This window comes from Telopea speciosissima, chromosome 9 (assembly GCF_018873765.1).
Source record: "Telopea speciosissima isolate NSW1024214 ecotype Mountain lineage chromosome 9, Tspe_v1, whole genome shotgun sequence".
In the NCBI taxonomy this organism is placed as follows: domain Eukaryota; kingdom Viridiplantae; phylum Streptophyta; class Magnoliopsida; order Proteales; family Proteaceae; genus Telopea; species Telopea speciosissima.
In genome coordinates, this window is record NC_057924.1 from 35,961,608 (window position 1) to 35,974,954 (window position 13,347).

A 13,347-nucleotide genomic window follows, 5' to 3' on the forward strand; every position below is an offset into this window, starting at 1 on the left:
AAAGAAAAGGAGAAAAGGGAAAACTAAAGGAAAAGAGCAAAATAAAGAGTTCCACAAAGATCCATGAAGGACCGGATAAACAAGAGCTGATTGAAATAACTTCAGAAGACTGCTGGAGGAGGACAGAGCTAGGCATGTGCACCACCTCTACCACCGCGACCTAGGAAGGCATTGAGATCCTTCACCTCTCTCTCGATGCCCTCTAAGCGCTGAGCCTTATCGGAGAATTGCTTCTTGACATCGTCAAAGCCATCTGCCATCCTCAAGGTCAATCGCCGAATGGCCATCATGATGTCGCTGCCTTCCCCAGGTGCACTCGAAGTACCTGCTATAGAAGGCCCTGAGCCCATAAACTCCAGATCATCATTGTCATCCTCATCCTCCTCCCTGCCACCTCTGCCATCCTCGTACTGCACCTGCTCACCTGCACTGTCATAATCATAATAAAATTCATTTTCTACAGTGCATTGAATCCAATGGATCCCTCAATGCATGTTCCCTTAGGTTCATGGCCAAGATCAACCCCAAGGAATAAAAAGATCCTGGTGAGCAGTTGATTGTACGATAGAGTGTTGTTTCGAGCAGGATTCATCACCGTGCGGGCCATGTGCTACAGGACCACATGAGGCAAATAGATGGGCTGGTCAGTATAAGAAAATGAGCCAGAACCGCAGACATCAAAGGAGGTAATGTGCTATAAGCCTTGGAAAGAGCCAAATTGGTCTTGGCTATAAAGATCAGAATGCGCTGTGAAGGAGGGAACTTGGAAAGATCTTCATTCTCCTCGAACCTATCGTTGGAGAGGATCTTAAACAATTATCGCCTCTCGTCTAGAGGAAGACATTTGTCTGGATGACTACCAGGAGGATAGTATACTTACTCACCCTCTGAGGGAACACTGAGAAGAATCCCTGGCTCTGTTGCAGTGAAACCAATGACCACTCCCTTTACATAGGAGGTCAATTTATACTCATCATCTTCCTCCTTGGTCAGGACCAAATTTGCATAGAACTCCCTGACCAATGTGGGATAGTAGAAGTCCGGCTGAACAAGCATGTTGGTCCATTGCAGCCTCTCAAACCTAGCCCCCACCTTGTAGGCTAGAAGCTCCTCGATGGTGACATCTCTCTCTACCATAATTTTCCTGTTGTAGAGATGCTCCCTATAAATCCCTTCTGTCTTTTCAGAGATAAATCGGTTCACATTGTAAGCAATGGGAACATCTGGTACAATAGATAAGTCTCTCCTTCTCTTTGGGGCCATGATTTGACTTCCTACACAAAGGGCACAAACCAAAGAAGGACAATAGAGGTAAGCCCAATTAAAATGATGACATACAATTAGCAAATAGATTATAGGAATGGAATGCTTAAATGATATGGAATGAATTGAATAGAAGGCTATACATGATGAGAAAATCAAATATGCATATGTGAATGATGATTATATAGAATTCGGAATATGGGTACCATTGGAGATATATTGAGAAGAAAAGAAACAAGATCAAATAATACATGAAGTCTACATGAGATCCCTAGTGTGCTTAGAGGTGAACTATGAGGTCAACATGAACAATGTATGTGCTTTTGACTATTTTATGTTTCAATCAATTTCAAACAAGTAAGTGATTGGGAGAAACACTCCAACAAGAGACAAGGATTTAATTATTTGAGGAAAAGGGGATAAATGCCAAGAGTTTTGCAAATAATCCCATAAATAAACAATGCATTGAGGTTGCACCAAGTGAATGAATTGTTTGGAAATAAAAGATGGATTTCAAGGATTATGTCAACAATCTTATAAGCAAGAGAAGATGTTTGAAGATAAAAGAATGAGATGAATTCTTATGAGATTCCAAAGCATATAAAGAAGTAAGCATCAACTTGAAGTTTTCCCAAGCATTGAAGGATTGAGGTTTTACCCAACCTAAACCTAGAATTATCCAAGTAGATCTAACCACACTTGACAACCATAGCATACAACCTTCAAATGTTTGCAAAGGCTTTAAAATGTATAGGGAATACAGTGTACAAACAAGAAATCCAACCATATAGTGCCATTGATCGATTAGGACTTGTTTTACACCCAAAACCCTAGCCTAAAATCGATTTTGGGCATGATCTTGGCATACCTAGCCATGAAAGTGTAAACAAAAATCGAATCCGATCACAACCTAGGCTTATCCATGCCAAATCCTAGACTAGAAGACAGAAAGATGAAGAGACACAAGCCAAAAATTCTATAATGAGGAAAAAGGAATATGTAGAGTCAAGCAAATCTTACAATGGAAGATAGAAGAGAATGGAAAAGATAAAGATTACCCTGAGAGTGAGAGAAGGAACTTTGACGCTTGAGATCACAAGAAATCCACTCAAAGTAGTGCTAGGAAGCCCAACCGAAAACCTTGTAGAGCCCTCTCCCCTTACGGTGGTGTTTCCCCTCTTTGGAGCCAAAAGTGAGTTTTAAAACTCGCGGCTCTGTTTTGTTAAAATTTCGTGAATGGATGAACGAATGGAACCACTTGTCGTGACTCCGTTCATCGCTCTATCCCTCTTAAAACTTAAGATTTTAGATAATTAGCCTGAGGGGATCAATGAGCGGATCCACATTTATGAGTCTGCCCGTAGATCTGATCGATTCATTTTCTCTAGGCCTTTTGACCTTCTAAGAATGGACAAACGAACGGATTCACATTCCGCATCCGCCCGTTAGTCCACTCTCCTTGTTTTCCTGAGGGAGCCACGAACGGACCCAGAGTACTGACATCGCTCGTGAGTCCGCTCGATTTCTTTTAGGATTTTGATCCCAAATTTGGGAGACCTTTTATCCCACCTAGGTGTGATTAGTTTATGCCTATACCCTAGGTTGGACCCCCTGGTTGCGTGACCCATTTACGAGGACCACCTAAGTTTAGTTAAGGCCCTAAAGTTTAAAAGGGGTTAGGACTTATACCCGACTGGGCCGGCCAATATGAGATGGTGGGCATCAGTGTACGTTGTGACTCCCCTCCTATGCGAGAGGAGGAGAGTTGCCTTTGAGGATGCAAATCCTTAGACCCCATTAGTGAGTGAACCTAAACCTACATGGTGTAGAAACCCTTATAGGGGTACATAGGATCCAACTCTTAACCGGGCCTGCAAGAAGGAAACACTAGGCTGGTTTGGATAGGTTTAGTTGAGTGAGCCATGAGGACCGCGTGTACTTGGAGATCATTCATAACGCCTCAAGCTAGTGACGGCTCTATCCAAGACCTCTAACCCTTCTGCTGCTGAGCACTACAGGCCAATTAGCTTATGCCTAGTGGTAGTAAAGGTTATTACAAAGGTGATGGCATCCCGATTACAGGTTGTTCTTGACCAGCTTGTGGCTCCTACTCAATCAGCCTTCGTCCCAGGGAGGTCTATTTCAGATAATATTTTTATGGCCCATGAGCTCTTCAGCTACATCAACAAGAAGAAGAAGGGGAAGCAGAAGTTTATGGCCTTAAAGCTAGATATGAAGAAGGCTTATGATCGGGTGGAATGGCAATTCCTTGAGGCAATTCTCTTAAAGTTTGGTTTCAATACAAAGTGGGTTTCTTTGGTTCTTAATTGCCTGCGTTCGGTCTCCTACAAGTTGATTATCAATGGGGCTATCAAGGGGAAGGTGATTCCTTCTCGTGGCATACGCCAAGGGGATCCTCTTTCCCCGGCTCTCTTCATTCTTTGTAGTCAAGCTTTAAGTGCTGTCATTGCCCATTCAAATCGCCAAGGGTTGATTAAAGGAGTCTATGTGAAGAATAGAACAGATCCTTTGACACACCTCCTCTTCGCCGATGATTGCTGTCTTTTCTCTGAACTTAAGTTGCAAGAAGTTTTTAATTTGAAGGACTGTTTGGAGCTATATTGTAGGGCTAGCGGGCAGGCCATAAATCTCAAGAAATCATCGCTTTCCTTCAGCCCTAATGTGGAGGGTCGCTTCAAGAGGTGGTTTTCCCGTATTCTGAAAGTATCTTATACCAAGGGTCCGTCTAAATACTTGGGATTACCTATTGATTTTGGGGTCTCCAAAGCATCCCTTTTCCAAGACTTGGCAGATAAGGTGGGGCCTCATTTTTCTGGTTGGAAGAATAAACTGCTTTCTCATGCGGGGAAGGAAATTATGCTCAAATCTGTTGCTCTCTCCATTGGGAACTACACCAACTCCCACTTCAAACTTCCCGCTTCTCACCATGCTCGGATTCGTAAGGAAGCCTCTAATTTCTTCTGGGGGGATGACTCAAGCAAACAAAAAATCCACTGGATTTCTTGGAGGCGCTTATGCAGATCTAAAGAAAGAGGTGGGTTAGGTTTTCGAGATCTGAGTTTACAAAATAAAGCTCTCTTATCTCGGATGGCTTGGAGACTTTGGGCTGAACCAGATTCGATGTGGGGGAGGTTTATGAAAGCTATATATTTTCCTAATGGAGATTTCTTATCGGCTAAATTGGGTGCTAGCCCCTCTTGGGCTTGGAGGAGTCTCCTTGAAGGTCGAAAAGTGTTGAAAGATGGTCTGGTTTGGAAGGTTGGAGTGGGTGACTCAGTCCGGATCTGGTCGGATAATTGGATTCCCTCTCTCCCTAGCTATCGGGTGCAACACCCACCTGTTGAACCAAACCCCCCTCAAGTGGTAGCGGAGTTGATCGATGAGCCCAACAGATGTTGGAAGGCAGGGATCCTTGAAAAATTTTTCCACCCCAGTGATCGTGAAGCGATAATGATCCGGCTCAGTGTGTTTCCTAAAGATGATACCTTGTTGTGGGGTGCTGACAAGAAGGGTGATTATTTGGTGAAGAGTGCTTATCATCTATTGTCAAATCAAAGAGAGGCTCGTGAGGCAATAGCTCCCTCTTCCGGGAAGTCACATTCTTGGGAGGTTGTGCCATCTATTGTTTGGAAGAGAATTTGGTCCAACCACACCATGCCCAAGATTAGAACCTTTATCTGGTGAGCTGTGGCGGGTGGTTTGGCCTCTGCTGCTGCGCTCCACCAACGTCTTATACCTTTTGATACTCATTGTCGTAGGTGTGGTGAACCTAAGGAGTCAATTGATCACATCTTGCTCCACTGCACTTTCGCCCGTTCCATTTGGTTTGGTTGCAATTTAAGCTCTTTAATATCTAGTGACAGCAGCCTTGAACTCCATCAATTTATAAATGGGTGGGGGTCCCTGTTATCTCACGGCAAAATTAGCTTCAAGGAAATTACAGCGCTTTGTTGCTTTGTTTTGTGGTACCTGTGGATATCTAGGAATGACATAGCCTTTGGAAGCAGATCTTGGACAGGGGAGGAAGTTGTAAAAACAGCCCAAAAAGCTTGTGGTGAGCTCTTGGATGCTTGCAACAACCAAGCCTCTTCTCGGACTGTTTCTGTGCTTGGTAATGTTTCTTCTCTCATGGCCTGGTCCCCCCCCCCGGCTGGTGTTTTTAAGATCAATTGTGATGCTTCCTTCGACCCGGTCTTGAAGCGGAGTGGTGTGGGTTTCTTAATTCGTGATCATGAAGGAAAATGCCATTTTGCAGTCTCCAACCCTCTCTCCTTTGATGATGTTGTGATTGGAGAAGCCTTGGCTATTCGAAAGGGTCTGTTAGAGGCGATTTCTGAGGGTACTCTCTCGGTCATGGTAGAGAGTGATAGTTTGCAGGTCATTTCTTATCTCCAGGACCCGTTGAAGCCGGCTGATTTGAAGGTGGCACCGATCCTGGAAGATATTAGGCACATCGTGTCTTACTTGGATGTTTGTAGTTTTGTCTTTATTTCAAAGGCTGCTAACTCTATTGCAGATTCCCTTGCCAGGAGGGCCCTATCTGTTTCGGGAATGATGGTTTGGCCCATTTCCGATCCCTGGTTAGCTGAGGTTACTGTCTCAGACACCAAGAGTTCCTCCCATTCTCTTCAATAAATTTGCTTTCGACCAAAAAAAAAAAAAAAAACTCTTAACCGGGCCTACAAGAAGGAAACACTAGGCTGGTTTGGGTAGGTTTAGTTGAGCGAACCATGAGGACCACGTGTACTTGGAGATCATTCATAACGCCTCAAGCTAGTGACGGCTCTATTTGTACTTGATTCATCCAAACCTTGTATAGACTCATAAAGGAAGTCCTACACCGTGACTTAGTTTCCAAAGAGACCTAGTATACCATACCTAGAGCTACCCTTATTCCTATGGATCGACTCAGGTTATAGATATGTCCATAGGGATGTGAATGTAATTATTAAACTTATACCTATGATTGGTGTGAATATAAATAAATAATGTGTCTTGATCGTGTCGTTAACCAGTCAAAAATAAAACCATAAACTAACCTAGCAACTAGCAAGTAAGGGGTCGATCTACGGGAAATTGGAAGGCTAAATTACTAAGATGAAAGTGACAAAAATTAAAATGCAATAAATCTGGTTTTAAACTAAAAACAAAAGAAACAAATCTAAACTAACAACGCTGTGTAAATATGGGAGAAGACTATCTTTAGGGTTCGAATCCCCAATGGATCGCTATTCAATTTGGTTGCATGCTTCGGTTTATTATAACCACAGGCCTAATAATACCACAGAGTGTAGGGTTACTATCATCCTTCACTTATAGGGCTTAGCACGCTTAGTTCGTTCAGCTATAATCCATCATCGGTACAACCACATAAGAATAAAATACCATTGCTTGAATAAAAAATAATGAATCACAGAAGCAAAAATTTTCTACTAAATACATCAATTAAAATCATCCAAATAGGGATGGGGTCTCAACATCAAGCAATCAAGCATACAAACCAGAATTTTTAAATAACAAACATCATTAGTTCATCTACATCTAAAGATAGAAAGAACTTAGCCAATCATGGTGGAAGATGACAAAGGACAACAATGGTGATGATGATCCATGAAGCTGGAGCGGTGATCTTCCTCCTTTCCTTCTTCCCAAACCCAAGATCCAAAAATAAAACAAAAAAGAAACAAAAGAAGAAAGATGAAATAAGAAGAAGAAGAGAAGAGGGCACGGCTAATGGCTATAGAATCGAATGGGAACCCCTTCTCTAATCTCTCCCTGGGTTTATATATCTCTCGGTGTTTAAAGAAAAGAAGTTTAGCAATAAGAAAGCATGAGAGATAGAGGAGATGTAGGAATAAAGAATCCGGTGAGTGAATTTGAGTAGAAGAGATATAAGAGAGAGAGAGAGAGAGAGAGAAGTGGAATAAAACTAGGAAAGGTGGGATAATCCGTGGCTGTTATTTTGTAGTTGGTTTTTAAAAAGAATAATATATAAAAAAAAGAAACAAAACAAAAAAGGAGAACGTGGTAGATGGAGGAGAGGTAGAGGGAGATGGGGATTAGGAAACCAAGAGAGAGAAAAAGAGAGGGAGAGAGAGCGAGAGAGAAAGAATTGAAGTTGGAATAGAGGAATAATCCATAGTAGATGAGAGGGAGATATTAGGGAGGAGAGACAGAGTTTAATCTTAAATTATCAATTTTGATCAAAATTCTCTTTTTGAGAATCTCTCTCCTCGCTGGCCCTGGGTGGACCCAACTCGAGAATCAAAGTTGCTCCAATTAATATTTTGGATAGTATGAGCCCAATATCAGATATCTTCTGAAGATTTTTCATTTTTATGAAATGACGATTAAGCCCTTGGATCTTCAGTGAAACTTCTTCCCATCTCGCCCTTGATCACATGTGAGTCGATCCATGGGTAGGCTGGTGTCTGTGTAGCATTGAACTCCTCCAATCTGGTTTTCTAAATTTAGTATTAAAAAATGCATTTTTTTCTCAAATTCTTTCAATATGCCAAAATTACCCCTGTACCCTGAAAAAGATCAAAAATACCCAAGGTAGTTCCATTTTAAGCAGATAAAATACAAAATTAAATGGGATAATTTCACACATAAATGTGTTCATCAAATACCCCCACACTTAGATTTTGCTAGTCCTCGAGCAAAAAGAAAATAAAGAAAACAACCAAATAAAACCTAGCTCATTTTCGTAGGAATCACGATTGCACTTAGCATGTGCAACAAGCCTTTAAACCCGTAGGTTACCCCTAGTGGACGAGTTTTGTCTCGTGAGTGTTTGCAGGGAATATACACACAAAATTCATGATGCAAGTTTAAATTTTGACAATTGGATAAGAAGCACATATCAAACCCGAAACTAAGATGCCCTACTTAAGATCAAGAAGATAAAGGTACCTCCACACTTGAGCTCTTATTACCCAGTATTGATTTTAGCAATAGATACGCATCCTAATTAGGGAATCTCCCCATATCTTCCAAACACCACCTTACTTAAGGTAAGACCACTCCTGACATCGAGGGCACCAAGGGCTTTAGGCTTCGGAGCATTTTTTACCATACCATTACAGCAAGGCAGTAACTTATCTTCTTTCTTTCTTTCATTTTTTTTTTTTTTTTTGTATTACGTGATTCTCAGATCCGTGCAATGTTCTGGCTTTTTAAGCTTTCTAGAAGGCTCATGTAACGAGCTTTAAGCCAACCACTCCCAAGCCAGATGGCTTTAGGGGATTGAGTGTGAAACACTCCTCGGGCTTACTCACTTGAACCAAAAAGGCTACAAGCCCGAACTGGATTCAAGAATACTAGTAATACTAACCTAACTAGTCACTCCAACCGTTTTACGTGAGACTCCGGGCTTGTGACTTAGATGCCTCAGTTACTAAGTTGAAGCAACAGAACTAAACTCTCATGATGATTTTTTTTGTTTTTTTTTTGTTTTTTGTTTTTTTGTTTTTTTATTTTTTTATTTTATGTCACGCCAAAACTAAACTTGGTCTCAGCTCCTAACCAAAATCTTAAAGAAACACAAGACAGCCAAGTGGTCTGTCCCTTCGACAAGATGGGGCTCTTATTGTCTAAGTCAAAACCCAGCTTAGGATATATACCAGCTATTGTCCTCTCAACAGGGTTTTCATTACTTCAGATTAGGGTTCCTAAATCTCTTTCTCCCGCATTTTGCATCAAAGTAACACAGAGACATGTAAAACTTACCAAAAGCCAAAAAATAAAAATCTACCAATCAGTCTCACCCCCCCCCCCCCACACTTAAAGTATGCAGTGTCCTCAATGCATGCAGAAGAATAAAAACAAGGTTAAGGGAAGGAGTGTATCAAAAATCAGCCATATATGGCAGAACAGTGCATCCAGTAATCAGTAACAGCTACCTAAAAAAATAAAAACCAACAAACACAAAAACAAAAGTACTAAAGAAAGAAAGAAAGAAAAAAAAAATAGTGGGTTGCCTCCCATAGAGCGCTAAGTTTAGAGTCTTCAGCCAGACTCAGACTGACTCATGGAAGGTCAAGGATCAATTCATACCAAGGAACCAATTTAGAAGAAGGTTTGGGGAGATGTAACAAAGGGGGAACCGGCTCAAACCTAACTATCCAAGGTGGCCGTTCTGAAGAGGGTGAAAAATCTAGCAAAGTATGTACCTCTTTAGTGTATGCCTCAGACTCATCTCCATAGTGCTGCAAAGGGTCATCAACAACCATGTGTGATGTGTGATCAGCCACAACTTCATCTAATAAATCCAATGCAAAGTAATCCTCTTCTCTAAAGGACCCTAAGGATGCATTGAAGATGTTGAGCCTAAGCTTCTTATTCCCAAAAGAGATGTCTATGGCGCCCGATCTATAATTTATGCAAGCATTTGCAATAGCTAAGAAGGGGCGCCCTAAAATGATAGGGGGAAGCATGGCTATGGTGGTTGTATCCATATCCAAGACAAGGAAGTCCACAGGAAAGTAAAATTCTTCTACCTTCACTAAAACATCTTCTAACAACCCACGAGGTGTTTTGATTGAACGATCAGCCAACTAAAGGATGACCTCAGTGGGTTTCAAATCTCCTAAATCAAATCTATCATAGAATGATCTAGGCAAAATATTCACACTAGCCCCTAAATCAAGTAGTGCCCTACTTATGGAGAGATCTCCAATGATGCAAGAAATAAGAGGCACACCTGGGTCCTTAAGCTTAGGGGGTAGGTGGCTGGAAATTACTGAACTAACCTATTCAGTCAAATGGATGGTCTTAGGGATTTGAGTTCTCAACTTACGCTTTTGGGTACAGAGTTTTCAAAAACTTAGCATAAGCAGGAACTTTCTTGATAGCATCCAAGAGGGGGAGATTGATGCGAACTTGTTGGAACAAGTCGATCATCTCTTGCATCCTTTCACCCTGTTTACCCAAATAGTCTGGGGCTGATGTCTGAAAGGCTTGGGGAAAAGGGACCTTTGGAATGTAAGAGTCAGGTGATGGTCCCTCCACAATAGGAATGTGCAGCCCCTTCCTTGGGAATTGATGAATGGGTTTCACAGGTGGTATCTTAATAATGGAATCATGTGTGTCTTCATCACCACCGAATTTCTCTTGGGTTGACTCAGCCTCTCCCTGACCTTGAGAACTAGTGGGCAGCATCCCATTAGTGGCTAAGGGTGCATCAGGTTTTCCCACTCTTTTGCCGCTCCTTAGGACTATGATCGATTGGACTTGCTCTTTCCCTCGACCCGTTTGACTATTTGGGTTACCTAGTGGCTGACTTGGCAATTGGGCAGCCTCCCTCCTACATATAGCATCGGCTAACTGACCCAGTTGGTTTTCTAGCTTATTATTGGACTGAGTATGTGAGTGAAGCAGTTGTGTGTTCTAGTCGAGTCCACTTAATGCTTTTAGTACCTTTTCCTCAAAGGATTGATTCTGTTGGGGTTGAGGATATGGTGGTTGTCCACCCATATAGGCATTGGTTTGAACATTAATTGGTGGCCTATATGGTGGGTTTGGAGGGTTAGTAGGTACTGATTTTCTCCATGAAAAGTTTGGGTGGTTCCGCCATCCCGGGTTATAAGTATTGGCAAAGGGATCATTACCTGGTGTAGAAAAACTTTGAGCCGTTTGCATCTGTTCCTGAAAAAACTCAGGGTATTGTGCAGCCGAAGGGCAGTTTGTCACATAGTGACTAGGGCTAGCACATAGGGCATAGGCTTTAGTCTGATTAGGTGGAGAGAAACTCATTGGGAAAGGGGGCATAGACTGCTGTCCTACAGACATCAGATAGTCCAATTTCTTGGACAGCATATCAACCTTAGCAGTCATCTCTACAGTTGGATTGATCGCATCGAGACCACCCTTCTTTGGTTGCCCTATGTGTGGAATCTCAGTCCTAGAGGCTGAAGCATGATGTTGGGAATTTTCACTAAGGATTTCAAAAAGATCCCATGCTTCCGTCTCATTCTTGTGCATAAATGTTCCATCACAAGAGGAGTCCACCATCTGCCTATATCAGTCACGGAGGCCATCATAAAAGCACTGGACTAACTACCATTTTGGGATAGTGTGGTGGGGACACTTCCTAAGTAATTCCTTGAGTCTCTCCCACGCTTCATGAAATTGTTCGCCCTCTAATTGGGAGAAACTAGTAATGGCTCTTCTAAGGCTATTAGTCTGACCAATGGAGAAGAATTTTTTTCAAAAATTCTTGCTACATCCCCACCCATGTAGAAATCCTAACCGAATGTAGGGAATGAAGCCAGTGTTTGGCTTTGTCCTTTAAGGAGAATGGGAATAGGATTAACTTTAGGGCATCTTCAGAGAGGTTTTGGATTTTGACTATGGAGCACACCTCTAAGAACTCATCAAGATGCTTGTAAGGTTCCTCATTAGCAAGTCCATAATAGGATGGTAACATCTGTATGATGCTGGACTTGATCTCATATTGAGCTGCCTGAATGGCAGGCAACTGAATACAAGATGCAGGGGTATAGGCAGTTGGAGTGAAGTGCTCACTCAGCGGTCTTCTTGGCTGGTTTTCGTCACCCATTTGATTACTATTATCCTTATCCTTATCCTTAGGTATAGATCGCTCTATTTCTAGGTCAAGGGAAGTCAGATTGGGGTGCAAAGAACGCCGACCATGCATGAAACACAACACAAGTTGACGTGCTAATTAAACAGAAATTAAAATGTAATAACTAAATAAAAAATAAAACTCAATAAAAAATAAAAATCAGAATTAAAAAGTTAAAAAAAAATTGACTAATTTAAAACTAATGAAAATACGTACCTGGTGTTGGCGGTTGCGCAATTCCACGTGCTGCCCCCAATGAACAGTTACACATATGATCTTAATGGGCTGGGGGAATTAAAATTAAACCTAAACACCCAATCTAATGCGGGAATAAAAAAAAATAAATTACATAAAATAACCCTAATTACATAAAGTCTAGAAATAAAAAAAAAAAAAACAAACGGACAGCTTATCCTACTTGATCTACTCCGCTTCCTACATAAACAAAAAGAGTGTTAGGTATACTAAAATTAACCTAATAAAGAGATTAAAAATAATAATAAAAAAATTTATGTAATTATAAAATTAAAACTAAAACAATGTAACACAAAACAACTCAATTAATCTTAGCAACCGTACTTCGGTTCCCCGGCAACAGTGCCAAAATTTGATCGTGTCGTTAATCGATCAAAATTAAAACCCTAAACTAATCTAGCAAGTAGCAAGTAAGGGGTCGATCTACGGGAAACTGGAAGGCCAAATTACTAAGATGAAAGTGACGAAAATAAAAATGCAATAAATCTGATTTTAAACTAAAAACAAAATAAACAAATCTAAACTAACAAAGCTGTGCAAATACGGGAGAAGACTATCTTTAGGGTTCGATTCCCCAATGGGTCGTTATTCAATTTGGTAGCATGCTTTGGTTTATTATAACCACGGGCCTAATAATACCACAGAGTATAGGGTTCCTCCTAGGTATAGACTATCTTGACGAGTACTATCGTCCTTCGCTTATAGGGCTTGGTACGCTTAATTAGTTCAGCTATAATCCATCATCGGTACAACCACATAAGAACAAAATACCATTGCTTGAATGAAAAATAATGAATCACAAAAACAAAAATTTTCTACTAAATACATCAATTAAAATCATCCAAATAAGAATGGGGTTTCAACATCAAGCAATCAATCATACAAACCAGAATTTTTAAATAACAAACACCATTAGTTCATCTACACCTAAAGATAGAAAGAACTTAGCCAATCATGGTGGAAGATGACAAAGGACAACAATGGTGATGATGATCCATGAAGCTGGAACGGTGATCTTCCTCCTCTCCTTCTTGCCAAACCCAAGATCCAAAAATAAAACAAAAAAGAAACAAAAGAAGAAAGATGAAATAAGAAGAAGAAGAAGAGAAGAGGGCACGGCTAATGGCTATAGAATCGAATGGGAACCCCATCTCTAATCTCTTCCTGGGTTTATATATCTCTTGGTGTTTAAACAAAAGAAGTTTAACAATAAGAAAGCA

The 13,347-nt window shown here is 41.1% G+C and overlaps 1 protein-coding gene and 1 non-coding gene across 2 annotated transcripts; both read left to right on the forward strand.

Annotated features, from left to right (window-relative positions):
- The first annotated feature begins 3,327 nt into the window (after positions 1–3,327).
- Positions 3,328–5,919, forward strand: LOC122638849. Its single transcript, XM_043831698.1, has 3 exons — positions 3,328–4,964; positions 5,268–5,395; positions 5,540–5,919. The coding sequence occupies exons 1-3, from the start codon at positions 3,328–3,330 to the stop codon at positions 5,917–5,919; spliced, it is 2,145 nt and encodes a 714-aa protein (XP_043687633.1).
- Positions 5,920–11,356: 5,437 nt separating this feature from the next.
- On the forward strand, positions 11,357–11,463 carry LOC122641203. The gene has a single exon (XR_006329851.1). It is a non-coding gene; the product is annotated as a small nucleolar RNA R71 (small nucleolar RNA).
- Positions 11,464–13,347: the final 1,884 nt, after the last annotated feature.

Coding starts and splice junctions, on each gene's coding strand:
- LOC122638849 (XM_043831698.1), top strand. CDS start 3,328: ATGGCATCCCGATTACAGGTTGTTCTTGACCAGCTTGTGGCTCCTACT. Junction 4,965..5,267: donor AAGATTAGAACCTTTATCTG/GTGAGCTGTGGC, acceptor GTGGATATCTAG/GAATGACATAGCCTTTGGAA. Junction 5,396..5,539: donor TCGGACTGTTTCTGTGCTTG/GTAATGTTTCTT, acceptor GCCATTTTGCAG/TCTCCAACCCTCTCTCCTTT.